This window comes from Piliocolobus tephrosceles, unplaced genomic scaffold (genome assembly GCF_002776525.5).
Source record: "Piliocolobus tephrosceles isolate RC106 unplaced genomic scaffold, ASM277652v3 unscaffolded_41405, whole genome shotgun sequence".
Taxonomy (NCBI): Eukaryota; Metazoa; Chordata; class Mammalia; order Primates; family Cercopithecidae; genus Piliocolobus; species Piliocolobus tephrosceles.
Genome location: NW_022325872.1, coordinates 1 through 17,195, shown reverse-complemented (window position 1 = coordinate 17,195; position 17,195 = coordinate 1). Strand labels below are relative to the sequence as shown.

At 47.7% G+C, this 17,195-nt stretch overlaps 1 protein-coding gene across 1 annotated transcript; it reads left to right on the top strand.

Annotated features, from left to right (window-relative positions):
- The first annotated feature begins 82 nt into the window (after positions 1-82).
- On the top strand, positions 83-17,189 carry LOC111527218 (succinate dehydrogenase [ubiquinone] flavoprotein subunit, mitochondrial-like). The gene is made up of 8 exons (XM_026452919.1): positions 83-351; positions 2,817-2,985; positions 4,465-4,660; positions 5,888-6,059; positions 9,847-9,965; positions 13,326-13,437; positions 13,672-13,802; positions 15,681-17,189. Exons 1-8 carry the CDS (start codon positions 291-293, stop codon positions 15,945-15,947), a joined length of 1,227 nt encoding a protein of 408 aa, XP_026308704.1. The 5' UTR covers positions 83-290; the 3' UTR covers positions 15,948-17,189.
- The last annotated feature ends 6 nt before the right edge of the window (positions 17,190-17,195 follow it).

Sequence of the window (17,195 nt, the reverse complement as noted above, 5' to 3'; positions counted from 1 at the left end):
AAGTCCCTTCTCTGATCCCAGGCTTCTATCCTACCTGCATAGGGTAGCAGCTTCTCTGGCATGGCCCCCAGTGATGTGTGTGGGGTGTGCGTGAGTAGAGGGTTGTATGCACACAGACAGCACTGAGAAGACGGTGCCCCGGGGCTGCTATGTCCGTTCTGTGATCTCACCAGACAGGAGGTCAAGACGTGGGCCGCTGTCAGTCACTGCTGTCTGTTGTTTCCAGAGGTTACGGGTGCACCTACTTCAGCTGCACGTCTGCCCACACCAGCACTGGCGACGGCACGGCCATGATCACCAGGGCAGGCCTTCCTTGCCAGGACCTAGAGTTTGTTCACTTCCACCCCACAGGTAGGGCAGGACGCCTTGCCTACTTGTACAAGCTGTACTTGTAAGTTGTAAGCAACTACTCATTGCTCCTCCGTAGTTTTACGTAGTAACGTGGTTTTGAAGATCAGCTTTTTCAGCTCTCAGGTCCTAACTTCAATGTCATTTCCTTAAGGAGACTTTTCCCACACTCTCCTTCCCCTAAGGCAGTTTGGGCCAGCATCTTATGCATTTCTGAAGAGCCCTAAACCCTGCGTTGGTGATGCTTATGCCAGCAGTAAAGCAGGGATTGAGGCCGGGCGTGGTGGCTCACACCTGTAATCCCAGTACTTTGGGAGGCCAAGGCGGCCGATCACCTGAGGTCAGGAGTTCGAGACCAACCCAACCAACATGGTGAAACTTCATCTCTACTAAAAATACAAAAATCAGCATGGCGTGGTGGCATGTACCTGTAATCCCAGCTACTTGGGAGGCCGAGGCAAGAAGAATGCTTGAATCTGGGAGGCAGAGGTTGCAGTGAGCCGAGATCACACCACTGCACTCCAGCCTGGGCAACAGAGTAGACTCTGTCTCAAAAAAAAGGTAAAGCAGGGATTGTTCAGTGTCCCTCTTCGCAACGAGGTCGTCAGCTCCTCAGGCAGGCAGGTCTTCTCGTTAGCTGGGTGGACCAGGCCCAGCACACGGTAGGATCTCCATCAGGGTTTACCGAGTGAGCATTCTGAGAGCTGGGAGAATGCCATGGAACCCAGAAGCAGTACAGGCAGATTTCGGCTTTGTAGGAGAACATGGAGCTCCCGCGATGATGGGATGTAAAGTCAGGGCACAGCCGTGACAGAACCGCGTGTGACGTTCGGACATTGGGGCTCAGCCCACACGACCACTGAGGGAGCTTGTTGTGGGGAAGATGCGCTCATCTCGGGGACGTCTGACGGTTGAGCTTATGAATGTGCAGTTTGGAGACATTAACACAGAAATGACAGTTGAAGTCTTGAGTTTGGGGGCGGTTCTTCAGAAGGAGTCAGAGAGAGACACACATCTGCTGCTTGTTTGAGTTGACTCGTCCTGGACTTCTCTGAGTTGCTTTTCTGACCTGTGGACGATGGAGACCCCTGAAGTGATGCTGAAGAACCAGACGTGTGCCTTCTCTTTCTCTGTCAGTGTCAGCTTTCTGATCCCTGGAAGAGATGAAAATAAGAAATGAATTTGTTGTAGGTTTTTGTTTTTAATTTGTTTAGAGACGGGTCTTGCTCTATTGCCCAGGCTGGAGTGCAGTGGAGCAGTCTTGGCTCACTGCAGCCTTTGTCTCCCAGGCTCAAAGGATCCTTCCACCTCAGCCTCCCAAACGGCTGGGACTACAGGCATGTGTTACCATGCCCAGCTAATGTTTGAGGGTTGTTTTGTTTTTGGTAGAGACGGGGTGTCACCGTTGTGCCCAGGCTGGTCTCAAACTCCAGGGCTTAGGCGATCCTCCTGCCTCGGCCCCTCAGAGTGCTGGGATTATAGCCATGAGCCACTGCACCTGGTCTGTTGTATTTTTTATTACTTTTTTTAATCAATAAAATGTCACTGAGCCCCTGAATTCCCTCTGTAATTTGTTTAGAGCTCCACTTCTCATGCTTTGTCTTCAATATGTGAGAAGTAATCCACAGAAAAAAGAGCATTGAAACTTAGAAAATCAAAAGACAGGTGAGATGCAAGAATCACATTCTCGTTTTAAAAGCAAGATTGCCCTTTTTGTGTACTAATAAAAATTGTAGCTTTTGAAATACGTTTAGTTTCGGGTTTTTGATCTCCTTTGTTAAAATTCGAGAGCTAGGCATGCCCTGTTTCTCATCTCATTGAGAAGTCACAGAGCCACTGTTTGGAGCACAGACTGCCGGACTGCCCAGGTTTGGGTTTGAGCTGTGTCCTCAATTGCATGACTGGATGTTACCAAGCGTTAATTTGCTGTCACTGAGAAAGGGGGTAGTACTACCCGGAGTTGTTGTAAGACTTAAATGAGTTAACATGTGGAAAGCAGCTAGAACTGACCCTAGCAAGTGCAGTGTGAATATTAACTAAAATAATCATTATTACTGTCCTTGCCACTGTTTGGGTAATTTAGATACGAATTCTCCAAGCTTGTATCCTTAACTAGTCACCACAGTATCGTAGTACCAAAGAATGTTCAAAAATTAAAACAAAATTTGAGGCATCCAGCGTACACTGGGCTGTAATCAGAGTATCGGCCAGAGGTCTGCGGGCTGGCCTTTCTCCTCGCTGGGGACACTGTTCTGCCCCAACCTCTGCTGCAGCCGTCAGCCTTGTCAGTGCTTTTTGTTATCCAGACTTTCTACTGTATCTTAACTGTTCTTTCTGTTCAGTTTTGCATATAATGCCTTCTGCATATCTTCTTCCTCTCTCCCCCAAAAAATATCTTGAAAAAAATAATGCATTTGAAATAGAGTCCTAGCAATTGTTAGGTTATAGATGTTTGGGTTTTTCTGCAGGCATATATGGTGCCGGTTGTCTCATTACGGAAGGATGTCGTGGAGAGGGAGGCATTCTCATTAACAGTCAAGGTGAAAGGTTTATGGAGCGATACGCCCCCGTGGCGAAGGACCTGGCGTCTAGAGATGTGGTGTCTCGGTCGATGACTCTGGAGATCCGCGAAGGAAGGTCCGTGTGATTTGCCACCAGCATTGTCTGAGCGGGACCACAGACCGGGGTTGCTTCTGTTGAGTTCCAGCACCGCTCGCCCTCACCTTCGTGTGCAGGCACACGTGCACAGCCACCTCTCTCAGCTGCTGACAGGCGTCTGTTAGTCTGTGGTATTTTCCTAAAGACCTACATTTTGAAAATTTTAGCCAGTTTCTTTCTCAGATCTGTGGAACAGAGTTTCTCTCAGTGTGGATCAGTATGTGACAGAGTGCGGGAGAGAGAGACACACACGTAACCTGAAGTCGGCACGTGAGCCTTGGGTGTCGCGTCTGATGCCCACAGGTGTTTTTCGGCAGCTTTTCAAAGGGTGTGGGTTACTTGGCTTTCAGTGAAACAGTTTGCAGCTCTTTCATTCCTGACCCTGTTCTTTAATGTAATATCTGCTGGTATGGCCTTTGGAGGTTTTACATTTTTATATTTAAAAAAACAGAGAAGTCAGGCCGGGCGCGGTGGCTCACGCCTGTAATCCCAGCAGTTTGGGAGGCCGAGGCGAGCGGATCATGAGGTCAGGAGATCGAGATCATCCTGGCTAACATGGTGAAACCCTGTCTCTACTAAAAATACAAAAAATTAGCCAGGTGTAATGCTGGGCGCCTGTAGTTCCAGCTACTAGGGAGACTGAGGCAGGAGAATGGCGTGAACCCGGGAGGCAGAGCTTGCAGTGAGCCGAGATGGCGCCACTGCACTCCAGCCTGGGCGGCAGAGCAAGACTCTGTCTCAAGGAAAAAAAAAACAAAAACAGAGAAGTCAAGTATTTTTCTGGAATATGGTGGCCATCCGTACCGTTGGTTCCACATGTGTGGTTTCAACCAGCTATGTATTGAAAGTAAAATTGCATCCTTAAAAATATGCCGACTTTTTTTCCTTGTCATTGTTCTCTAAACAACACAGTGTAACAACTATTTACATAGCATTTACATTGTATTAGGTACTATGAGTAATCCTGGAGTTGTTGTAAAGCTTAAATGTAAAACTTTAAATGAGGATGATTTAAAGTATAGAGGAGGATGTGCATAGGTTATATGCAAATACTCTCCCATTTTATATTAGGGACTTGAGCATCCACGGATTTTGGTATCCATGGGGGTCCTGGACCCAACCTGCCACAGATACGCAGGGACGACTGTGTTTGGCATGGAGCCCTTTCTAACACACTTACCAAGGACAGCCGCAGCAGGCTGTGATCCCTGAGATGAGTGTGGGTTCAGGGAGGGCAGAGTTTTTGTTCTGGGTCTCAGCTGTGTCCCAGCACCTAGGATTGTCCCTGGCACACAGTAGATGCTTAGAAAAGATTTGATGAGAAGGCGACCGTAAATGAGGGGAAATTTTCCTCAGTATCAAAACATGTTGAAACTCACAGGCTTCCAAGATGACGTATTCTCAGGTCTCCTGCCGTTGCCGTTCTCTGCCTTATGTGGTGGTGTTCTGTCTTCCCAGAGGCTGTGGCCCTGAGAAAGATCACGTCTACCTGCAGCTGCACCACCTGCCTCCAGAGCAGCTGGCCACGCGCCTGCCCAGCATTTCAGAGACAGCCATGATCTTCGCTGGTGTGGACGTCACGAAGGAGCCGATCCCTGTCCTCCCCACCGTGCATTATAACATGGGCGGCATTCCCACCAACTACAAGGGGCAGGTGATGGTGCTGGCTCCCCTCCCACAGCTGGAAAGAAGGCTGGGACAACGGGGCCCACCTCGCAGTTGTCTCTTTAGATCTTAGAGGAAAAGACATTTTCTTCAAGAAAGTACTGTCTTGTTTTCTAGATTGCACTTTAAATTTCTATTACTGGAGGATGGAGGGGGCTTAATAATTTATTCCTCCTTAGTAAATTGTCATAGATACATCATTTGCAGCTTTTTCCATTTTATAATTACTTTCCTATATGATCTCGTGTTATTTCTAATGATCTTGTACATTGAGGGATCTTTCTAATTCCTACCTTTGAGTGGTTTGTGGTTCACACAGAGCTGGTCGGTCACTTAGGCTCCTTGTTGGGCAAGGTGGGCGGCAGCTGTTACTTTCCCTGCATAGATGAAGAGGTGAACGGCAGGTAGAAGAGTCTGGAACATCAGTGTCGCCTGCTGATGTTCCTCCACCTGCCGTGCTCCTGGGTCTGAGCCGGAGCGCAGGTGGTGAGGGCCTCGGGAACGTGGGACACGGGGACAGTCGCAGATGCCGACATTGGGGGTCCTCTGCAGGTGGTGAGGGCCTCGGGAACGTGGGACACGGGGACAGTCGCAGGTGCCGACATTGGGGGTCCTCTGACCTACTTGTAACAGCATCAGGGCACAGGTGGTGAGGGCCTCAGGAATGTGGGACCCAGTCGCAAATGCCAACATTGGGGGTCCTCTGATCTGGTCACAGCAGGTGCTCGGGGCAAGGGAAACGGGGATACATTCGGAAGCTTCCCTCTGAAGAAGAGGAGCTATGGTCCTTACCTCCCTCTGAGATATGGTCTTTCCTTCCCTCTTTTTTTCTTGGAGATGCAGTCTCGCTCTGTTGCTTAGGCTGGAGCACAATGGCGCGATCTTGGCTCACTGCAACCTCCGCCTCCCAGGTTCAAGCGATTCTTCAGTCTCCTGAGTAGCTGGGATTATAGGCACCCACCATCATGCCTGGCTAATGTTTGTATTTTTAGTTGAGACGGGGTTTCACCATGTTAGCCAGGCAGGTCTTGAACCCCTGACCTCAGGTGATCCACCCGACTCAACCTCCCAAAGTGCTGGGATTACAGGTATGGCCACCGCGCCTGGCCTACTTCCCTCTCTTTCTCTGGTCTGCAGCACAGACACCCTGCTGGGGGAGGTGGCCTGGTGGAGGTATGGGCACCTTGACATTTCACCTGAATCTTCCTTTCCACAGGTCCTGAGGCATGTGAATGGCCAGGATCAGATTGTGCCCGGCCTGTACACCTGTGAAGAGGCCGCTTGTGCCTTGGTACATGGTGCCAACCGGCTTGGGGCAAACTCGCTCTCGGACCTGGTTGTCTTTGGTCGGGCATGTGCCCTGAGCATCGAAGAGTCATATAGGCCTGGTAAGTGTTTTCTTCAGGAGCCAGACTGTTTGAGAAGGCGCAGGAGGTTACAGTCGTTTTTCTTTTTTTTGAGACAGGTCAGCCCAGGCTGGAGTGCCATGGCACAGTCCTAGCCACCTCAACCTCCCAGGCTTGAGCAGTCATCAACACCTCCACCTGCAGAGTCCCAAGTATCTGGGACTACAGATGTGCACCACCACACCTGGCTAATTTTAAAAAGTTTTTTTTTTTGTAGAGACAGGGTCTCACAATATTGCCCAGGCTGGTCTTGAACTAGACCCAAACAGTCCTGCCTCAGCTTCCCAAAGTACTGGGATTACAGACATGAGCCACTGCACCCAGCCAGGTCACAAAACCTCAATTTGTTGCTGGAAATTTGCTTAGTGGTCATATAGAGGTAGTCTGGGTTTTTTCCCCTAGAAGGGATTAAACTGAGAAATCCGGAAGTTATATGGTGGTAATGTTGAGACTAGATAGAGGCTGGTTGGGGATCTTAACAGTTAAGGTGACATTTTTGGGGTTTCTTTTTTAAAAAAATTATTTTGCAGTCATGTTCTGCTTAGAAAAAGCACTATTAGGAAGTTGTTATTTTTAGGGGAAGTTCATTACATATTACTTGCCTGATAAAAATCACTTATTTGCAATGAAATTTTTTAAATAGTTGGCGTGAACGAATATGTAACTTGGTACTTAGGAAAATACTTTAGGCCATTCTGAGAACAAAGTACAGCTGGCCTCTATTAGAGGAGAGGGGACGACTTAGAGTGAACAGGATTCCCACCCTCTACGGACAGATTGGATTTCACTTGCTGGTTTTCTTTTCATGGTAGCGTCAAATAATGTAGGAGAACAAATACCATGTGTGGGAGTGTGAGTCTCATGTGCACTAAGAACGGGACAGTTAGTATCGCTCCCACCTCCAGAGATCTTCACGGTGGTTATCCAGCCTCGTGTGCTCAGAACAGTGTGAGGTGGATGAGGCACTGGTGGATGTTTGTGTGGCAAGGATGGTGGGACCCCAGGCCCACATTCTTCCCGTTACCTTTCTCTGGTGTTAACTGTTTGGCATCCTTTCTGCTGAGTTTATAGAACAGGTGGTTTTTGTATGGATTCAAGTGAAATAAAAACTAGGACTGCCATAACTTATAAACATGCCTGCTTTTATATCTGTAGTTAGAAAGGTATGGAGAGTATTAAAAAGGTAGCTTACTTCAGACACACTGTCTCTGGATCTGACCACAGCTCGGGAGGCCAGCACACGCAGAGCTGGCGTCTTACCCCAAGTCGCAGCTGATCATGGGCGAAGGCGGAGTTCAGGTCCATCGTTCCTGATGCCACAGGTTGTGCTTGTCTCACTCCATAGCCCTGCACTTTGTAGCAGTGAGGACTGATACCACTTCTCTCAGAGCAATGTAGAAATTTTGAGCTTCTCTTTCTTTGAAAATGCAAAAAAGAACATTTTGTAAGAATACCCTGTACTTTACATCTGAGAAACCGGTCACGCATGCAGCATCTCACGCAGAATGCTGTGGAGTCAGACTCAAAAGGCTGCACACCTGTGGTTCTCTTGATACGACATTCTGGAAAAGGCACATCTAGGGAAGAAAAGGGATTGGTGGTTGCCAGAGACTGTTTCCTGATACGGACACAGTTCTCTGTGTACCAGAATTTGAAAAACTACACTAAAAATGATGAGTTTATTTTACTGTATCTTTGTGCTTTAATTTTTAAAAATGAAAAGGAAAGAAAAAATGCTTGTAGCATCACCACTTCTCCCCCACTCCCCGAAAAAAAGAATACATGCATATATATATTTTTTAGAGATAGTCTCCCTCTGTCGCCCAGGCTGGAGTGCAGTGGTACGATTAGGTGCACGCCACCATACCTGGCTAATTTTTAAAAATATTTTGTAGGGACAGGGTCTCCCTGTGTTGCCCAGGATGGTCTTGAACTCCTGGCCTCAAGTGATCCTCCTGTCTCAGCCTCCCAAAGTGGTTACATGCATTTATACATGTGTTAAAGTTGGTAGAACTGAGGCTGGGTGCAGTGGCTCATGCCTATAATCCCACCACTTTGGGAGGCCGAGGAAGGCAGATTGCTTGAGCTCAGGAGTTCAAGACCAGCTTGGGCAAGGTGGTAAAGCCCTGTCTCTACAAAAAATACAAAAATTAGCTGGGCATGGTGGCTCACACCAGTATAGTCCCAGCTACTTGGGAGGCTGAGGTGGGAGGATTGCTGGAGCCTGGAAGGCGGAGGTTGTAGTGAGCTGAGATCACACCACTGCATCCAGCCTGAGCAACAGAGGGAGGAGACATTGTCTCAAAGAAAAGAAAAAAGAAATTGTAGAACTGTCCACTGAAAGAAAAAAGTCAATTTTACTGAATGATCAATTTTTAAAGCATTATAATCAAAAGGAAAAGAAATAGCAGCAAGCCTAGAAGCATTTGAGCAGGCCCTCAAGAGACCCACATCCTGGTCCCCTGGGGAGGCGGTGGGCGGGGCGGGGCCTGTTTGACTCCTGCATTTCATACCTCCTACCTTCTGCATGTATTACCTGTTGAAGAAAATATATATAAATAAAGTTAATATATATATATATAAATATATATATAAATATGTTTAAGTAAAGTTATTTTAAAAACTTTAAAACTTTTTTAAATAACTTTTTTGAAGACATCTTAGAAACACAAGAGTTGCAAATCTTGGCTGTGCACAGTGGCTCACACATGTGATCCCAGCACTTTGGGAGGCCGAGGCAGGTGGCTCACCTGAGGTCAGGAGTTTGAGACCAGCCTGGCCAACATGGTGAAACCCCATCTCTGCTGAAAATACAAAAATTAGCCAGGTATGGTGGCATACTCCTGTAGTCCCAGCTACTCTGGAGGCTGAGGCATGAGGATTGCTTGAACCAGGAGGTGGAGGTTGCAGTGAGCCGAGATGGTGCCAGTGTACTCCAGCCTGGGCTACAGAGCAAAATTCCATCTCAAAAAAAAAAAATTGCAAATCTTGAAGTGTAGGTGAGAGCACACAAGAGTCCAAATCAGCAGGTGACTCTCAAGCACACAGCAACCACCTTCCTCCCCATTATGCGAAGGACAGTGGGGTGGCCGGTCCCTCAGGACCACCATCTGGAAAGTTTTTTTTCCCTTAGTGGAGTGACGTTTATATACACTTAATGTATAAAAATTTGTATACAATTAATTTTTTTTTTTTAAGACAGGGTCTCACTCTGTTGCCCAGACTGGAGTGCAGTGGTGCGATCTCAGCTCACTGCAACCTCTACCTTTCGGGTTCAAGCAGTTCTTATGCCTCAGCCTCCCGAGTAGCTGGGATTATAGGCGCACATCACCATACCCAGATAATTTTTGTGTTTTTAGTAGAAACGAGGTTTTGCCACGTTGGCCAGGCTGCACTTGAACTCCTGACCTCAAGTGATCCGCCTATCTCGGCCTCCTAAAGTGCTGGGATTACAGGCGAGAGCCATCGCACCCGGCCTTCAGTTAGTTTTTTAATTTTAGAGATGATTTCTAGTTTATTCACTCTAAGATCAGTTAATGGATATCTACTGTGTGCCAACAATTTTGCCTTTATGTATGTTCTTTAAAATTGGCCCCAACTCAACAGGTGGCCTCAGATGTAGGGTGGGCTGGCAGTGTGTTAGCTGAGGAGACTTTCGCAGTTTCCAAGCTCCTTGAGTGACTGTGTTACGTATTTTTGTGTCATTCTAAATCCATTTGGTTTTTTAAAATGGTTTAAAAAGTTAAATTCAACCTTTTTTTTGTTTTAGGAGATAAAGTCCCTCCAATTAAACCAAATGCTGGGGAAGAATCTGTCATGAATCTTGACAAATTGAGATTTGCTGACGGAAGCATAAGAACATCGGAACTTCGACTCAGCATGCAGAAGGTAAGAGCCTGGACTCACTCTGGCATGAGCAGGCTGGCTGCATACCTGGCCCTGCACTGGTTTTGTTTTTTTAAAAATAGATTTAGGGGGATGCAGGTGCAGTTTGTGTGGATGAACCATGAGGTGGTGGAGTCTGGGCTTTTCATGTATCCATCACCCAAGTCGTGTATGTTGTACCCAGCAGGTAATTGCTCATCCCCACCCCTCCCACTTTTTGGAGCCCCCAGTCTTTGTTAGTCCACTCCGTGTGGCCACGTGTACTCACCATTCAGCTCCCACTTCCAAGTGAGAATGTGACACTTGACCTTGAGTCACTTCACTTAGGATAGTGACCTCCTGTTCCATCCACGTGACTGCAGAAGACATGATTGCATTATTTTTGTATGGCTGAGTATTTCATGGTGTTTATGTACCACATTTTCTTTGTCCAGTCATCATTGATGGGCACTTAGGTTGATTCCAGACTTTGCTATTGTGACTAGTGCTGCGATAAACATGCGAGGCTGCACCAGTATCGAGGTAAACAGCAGTAGGACGTACTCCTCACCGTATCAAGAACATGAAAGAGACCAGGAGCCCTGAACTACACAGAAGTGCACTTTTCCACACAGAAGGTCAGCAGGCTAGGGCAGAGTTAGTGACTGCTTGGCATCCAGGACGGCCTTCTCTGGTTCGCTCGTGTGTGCTTGGGCGTGACCTCCGTGCCCTGACCGTCGCTGGCTGTCGTGGATGAGTCACAGTGTGGAGGAGAGGGAGCAGCAGGACTGCCGGAGAAGCTCAGTCCCCAGCGGGGCAGCTTTCTCTTCGCAGGTTTCCTGGAGTTCAACACAATACTTACATCTCAGGCCCACATATTGATCATGTCATCATGCCTGGCTTCCAGCAGCTTGGAAATGTCTTTAAGCTGGGCCTGTTGCTGCCCCTGAATATACTCAGAAGCAAGGGAGAGTGGGCGGCGGGTGGAAACCGATCTGTGCGGCCTGTGCTGCTGGGAGTCGGTCCAGTAGGACCGTCTGTGACGATGGAAATGTTCCGAGTGTTTGCCGTCCAGTATGGCAGCCATTAGCCACAGAGGGCTGTGGAGAACTTGATATATAGTCAGTCTGAGAAACTGAATTCCTCTAATAACAAGGATTCTTGTCCATGAATGAGATCTCCTGTCTACTATTTGCAAGAATTTCTGTGTATTTTCTAAAAAGAAGTCCATTGCTTTAGTGCTATTCTGAAAGGCATATGGTGTTAAGACACAAGAGAACAGGTTCCCTGCTGACATTTTCACAGGCCTGTGCCCTTCAGTCTTCAAGTGAGGCTGGGCTTGAGGGAGGCTTTGTGGAACGGTGAGAAGAACAGTGTGACTAAGGCACAGAAGGCTGAGTGGTGCCTTGCAGTACTTTTGTAGGGTTGGAGGCCAGCTGTGAGAGAAGGAACCATTGCATTAGAGAGTGGGAACATGCCTTAGGATACAGAAATGGCAAATCCGTGAGACAGTTTGAAGTGAGAATAATAGAAGCATTCTCACCAAACAAGGTGTGTCTTGGTGTCTGCTGTGTTGCAGGCTCCGTGAGATGCTGGAGTCAGCACTGAACAAACAGAGCTTCCTGTGCTCGTGGAAATGTGTTTCGTTGGGGGAAGGATTTTTCTGCTGACTCTGGCTATTAATAGTAAGAATCAAAAAAAGAAATGAGGTAAATTATTGGGAACAGGCCCCCAAATCTGGCCATAAACTGGCCCCCAAACTGGCCATAAACAAAATCTCTGCAGCACCATGACATACTGTTGATGGCCATGATGCCCATGCTGGAAGGTTGTGGGTTTACCAGAGTGAGGGCAAGGAACACCTGGCCCACCCAGGGCGGAAAACCGCTTGAGGGTTTCTTAAACCACAAACAGTAGCATGAGCGATCTGTGCCTTAAGGACGTGTGCCTGCTGCAGATAACTAGCCAGAGCCCATCCCTTTGTTTCCCGTAAGGAATACTTTGAGTAAATCTTATGACTGGCTTGTTGTCAATAAATATGTGGGTAAATCTCTGTTGGAGGCTCTCAGCTCTGAAGGCTGTGAGACCCCTGATTTCCCACCCCACGCACTATAGCTCTGTGTGTGTATCTTTAATTCCTCTAGCGCTGCTGGGTTAGGGTCTCCATAACCGGGTTGGTCCTGGCAGTAAATATTGAAAAGGAATAGATAAAATTGCTATTATTCACAGACATAATTTCCAAAAAATTCCCAGAGAATAAACTGAAAAACTAACAGAAACAAAACAAGAATGCAGTAAGGTGTCTGGATAAGAGATTTGTATCTAAAAATCAGTAGCTTTGCAATGTGCCAGCAGTAATCTGCTCAGACATCAGTAAATATCTCATTCACATTTCAAACAAAAAATTAAAAATTCCTTGAAATAATGTAACCAGAAATACAAGAAAGGATATGAAAACGTGGCTGCTAAAGGACATGAAAGAATGTAATACTAGATTCTGAGATGCAACTTTTTTCATTTGTTCTTCCTGAAAAACCATTAGGTTGATGTGCATTGCAGTGTCATGATTATGTATGAGTCTAAGGAAAATCAGATGAAATGTCCAAATTAAACCATGAAGGTGCATTGGTAGAGGAAGAGACAATTAGGGTCAGTAGAGCAAAGCAGAGTTAGAGGGAGAAGCAAGGAGGAGGAGGGATCACAGAGGTTTTGCCTCTCTGTCCCACAGGAAGCAAAAGCTGACGCCTGGTTCCCAGCACACCTACAGTAAACTTCAGGTCCACTGCGTGGCACGTTTCTTGCCACAGTAAAACTATGAAGGAAGTCAGTGTATAAGAAGCTTCTACAAAATAGGCAGAAGACAGTAGCCAGATGGGCCAAGGGCCCCAGCCACCCACACCCCTCCCTCTCACTGAAGACCTTCGGCTCCAACCCCACCATCACCAGGACTCTGCTCAGCTCCCCCTAGTGTGTGTCACCACAGGGCTGCTGGCTTGTGTCACATTCACCACCAGACCCCACGTCAGGAGTCCTGCCAGGGGTGTGGGGAGGCAGCACTGCCTGGTTGACTGTGGAGCCATGTGGAACATGGTGCCTCACAGGCAGTCTGCTTGGAGTCCTGGACCCTGGCTGTATCCCACTGGAAAGGATGTGTCTGGGTCTAAGATGTGTATGTAATAGAAACATCTATTCAGAAGCTTTAGTCAAAACTTCATTTTTAAGTTCAGAGTAATAAACTCATAGTCTGAATTTCCTAATTTTTCTGTTTAATTTAGGTAACTTTCAACTGAAATGCAAAACAACAGTTAAGTCTAAAAGTTAAGCAGTTCTTGGTGTGGCTACTTGTATGGATTAAAAGTTTACAAATAATATTTTGTGCCACAGTCAATGCAAAATCATGCTGCTGTGTTCCGTGTGGGAAGCGTGTTGCAAGAAGGTTGTGGGAAAATCAGCAAGCTCTACGGAGACCTGAAGCACCTGAAGACGTTTGACCGGGGTGAGCAGACAGCGGGCTCTTTGTACAGTGTTGGGCCCTGCCTTCTGCAGGGTGGGCTGGTGTATATCCCATCAGTGCTAACTTAGTTCCATGCTTGCTGTCCAGATGGGTCCTGGCCCACAGATATAAAGCCACAACCAGTGGCTCCACGGACTAGCAGGCCCAGGCTGACAGCTCAGAAGGCCCATGTGACTGGGTCCCACCTGCCCCTGATGGAACTTTTTGTGTCCCCAGGAATGGTCTGGAACACGGACCTGGTGGAGACCCTGGAGCTGCAGAACCTGATGCTGTGTGCGCTGCAGACCATCTACGGAGCAGAGGCGCGGAAGGAGTCACGGGGCGCACACGCCAGGGAAGACTACAAGGTGCACTTTCTCGCCACACCCACCTGCACCTGCCTTTTCCTCCCACCTGGTGGGACTCAGCCCCACCCCTGCATTTTCTCTGCATTTTATTTCATTTCCCCAAAAGTAAATCCAAAAAATGCCTTTTTCCCCCTGGTAACTTTGATCCTTGGGTTCCCGCCATCCTCTGGGTCACTGTGACCTTTTCCTTGCTTTGGGTCAGCGTCTACTGATGCCAGCAGTGGCATCTCCAAGCCAATGTGCTTTGCTGTTAGAAGGCCAAGGTTAGAAGTGCAGCCAGAGTGGCATGACCAGGAAATAAATGCCAGTTTATTAAATAATGAGTAAGCCACCATTTCAAACCTGCCCTAAGGAGGAAATGCCAGTTTATTAAATAACGAGTAAGCCACCATTTCAGACCTGCCCTGTGGTGGAAATGCCAGTTTATTAAATAACGAGTAAGCCACCGTTTCAGACCTGCCCTGTGGTTTGGAAAAGGTATTATAGAGCCTGCCCTGTGCTCACTTGTTCTTCAGGTGAACTGATTTTTGTGCAGAGCACACATGTTGGATTCTGCCTGGTAAGAGTTTTTCACATACGATAGCAAAAAAACACGGAAAGGGAAGCTTGGGGCACAAATGCAAGTTCAGGATAAACCACATCAGCCAAAGGACAAAGGCTCTACAAGGCAGGCACACAGGCTGGTTCAGGACCGTGTTTGGGCGGCTGCTGGCGGCCTTTCCAGTTAGCTGAACACAGTGAGTGGGAAAGCATTTTTATTCACCATGAAATTTTACCGATTTACCCTCCACTAGAATATGCTGATGGCTGTAATCACTGCTCGGAACTTGCTCTTGCCTCCTTGTACATATTAAGAGTCTTTCCTGCAAAGTATATGAATCCGTGTTTGCCAGAATACAGAATAATAATAATTTTGTTGTTTTTATTTTTATTTTTTTGAGATAGAGTCTTGCTGTTCCCCAGGCTGGAATGCAATGGCGTGATCTCAGCTCACTGCAAGCTCTGCCTCCCGGGTTTGAGTAATTCCCCTGCCTCAGCCTCCCAAGCAGCTGGGATTACAGATGCATACCACCATGCCTGGCTAATTTTGTATTTTCAGTAGAGTTGGGGTTTCACCATGTTGGCCGGGCTGGTCTTGAACTCGTGACCTCAAGTGAACCACCTACCTCAACCTCCCATAGTGCTAGGATTACAGGCATGAGCCACTGGGCCTGGCCAGTAGCATAAATTTAGTTGGTCACAACAAGTTTTAATTAGAATAGAAGCCAGGTGCAGTGGCTCACACCTGTAATCCCAGCATTTGGGAGGCTGAGGCAGGCAGATCACTTGAGCCCGGAGTTGTAGACCAGCCTGGGCAACATGGCGAAACCTGTCTCTACACAAAAATAAAAAATTAGCCAGGCGTGGTGGTACGTGCAGGAGACTGAGGCAGGATGATTGATTGAGCCCGGGAAGTCAAGGCTCCAGCAAGCTGTGATCACACCACTGCACTCCAGCCCAGGTGACATAGCGAGAGCCTGTCTCAAAAGAAAAAACAATTTTTTTTAAATAAAAACAGGCTGAAAGAAAAGACTGAGGTAGTAGGTAGTCTCCCAGCGCATGCAGCAAAAAGACAAAGTATTTGGTAAACTCTTAGGTACATAAAGGATGTCTAAGGGAACGTGCGGACACGGATTACTCTGGACTCACTGCTGGCTGCACACCCCCTGGCCAGCCATGTGGCCTCCGTGGGTTCTGAATGTTGATGGAGCCAGGGCTGAAGTGGAAATGAAATGAGTTCTAGGGCATCTGTCTCTTAGATCATTTTAATGTTTGCTGTGTTTTTTCTGTATTGCTCCGTTAGAGTAATGAGATATGTGATGGTGTTTCTGGCCTCAGGTGCGGATTGATGAGTACGATTACTCCAAGCCCATCCAGGGGCAACAGAAGAAGCCCTTTGAGGAGCACTGGAGGAAGCACACCCTGTCCTATGTGGACGTCAGCACTGGGAAGGTCAGTGTGGAGCTCGTTCTCACCACAGCCCAGAACGCGCACGGCCCCGCCCAGGTTCGCGGGCTGACCTTGCTGATGGTGAACGGGGAGGAGCAGGCCAGGTTTAAATCAACTCCTGACAGATTTGAGGCACCCCTGAAAAAGGCACTCTGACAGCAGTCAGGCTTCTGGCTGGAAACAGAATCCAGTGCCTGCAAGTGGTTCAGAGGAGCCTTGAGGAAGGGTTGCTCCGTGGTGTGGGCCAGATGGAAGTCACTGGGCAGGAGCAAGTGTCCAAGGCCTGGTGGCAGGGGAGGAGAGGAGGATTGTGGACTTAGGGAGAAGTCAGCGTCTGTGGGATGGGGACACAGCCACTACCAGAAACCAGCCCCAAGCCAAGGGAGCCCGGAAGAGACCCCTCCCCTCTCCTCCCTTGGGCTGGCCCAACCGGAAGCATCTGCAGGGGAGCTGAGGTGATGTGGTGCAGCCCTTAGCATCCCCTGGGCACTGAGCAAGCAGAGAAGGGAAGGGCAGAAATTGAGGAGGGGTTGTGGTGAGCAGTGTCCTGGGAACAGCCAGCCAAGGGTGTGGTAGGGGGGTTGCAGCCTTGTTCCACACAAGCACAGTTCACCTGTGTGGCATTTCCGCTGGGCATTAAGATTCAGAAATAACGAAGATAGAAAGCTTTTACCCTTAAGCTTTTCATAGCTTGTAAGAGATAGTCGTATAATCACTTAGCTGTGTCTGTGGAAGTTACCTTTGGACTCTCACTATCATGTAGTGTGTCTGTAATTCAGGCAGTAGGTCATTTTCAGGATGTATCATGAAGGCCATTTCCTGATCGTATATAGAAATCACACTTCACTCGCTTAGCACAAGTCTATTTTTAATGTTTCCGGGTTTGGGTTTTTTCTTTTGTTTTTGTTTTTCTGAGATAGGGTCTCATGTCTGTTGCCCAGGCTGAAATGTGGTGGGTCGATCTTGTCTCACTGCAGCCTCAACCTCCCCCTGGCTCAGGTGATCCTCCCACCTCAGCCTCCCAGGCACATGCCACCATGCCTGGCTAATTTTTGTATGTTTTGTAGAGACGGGGTTTTGCCACGTTGCCTAGGCTAGTCTTGAACTCAAGTGATCCACCTGTCTTGGCCTCCCCAACAGGCATGAACCAACATGCTCAGCCAGTTTTAGTGATTTCTCAAGAAATACATACTCATTTCAGAAAGTACAGAGAGATTGAAATAAGAGCTCACTAACCAGAGACGACCCATTATGGTTTAAATTTCTTTGTATATGTGCCTACCTTTTCCTGTGTGTGCATTTTTAATACACAATTCCTTCTCTGAAATCCTTGGGACCAGAAGTGTTGCGGATTTCAGGCTTGTTCAGACTTTGGAATATCTGCATGATACTTACTGTCTGAGC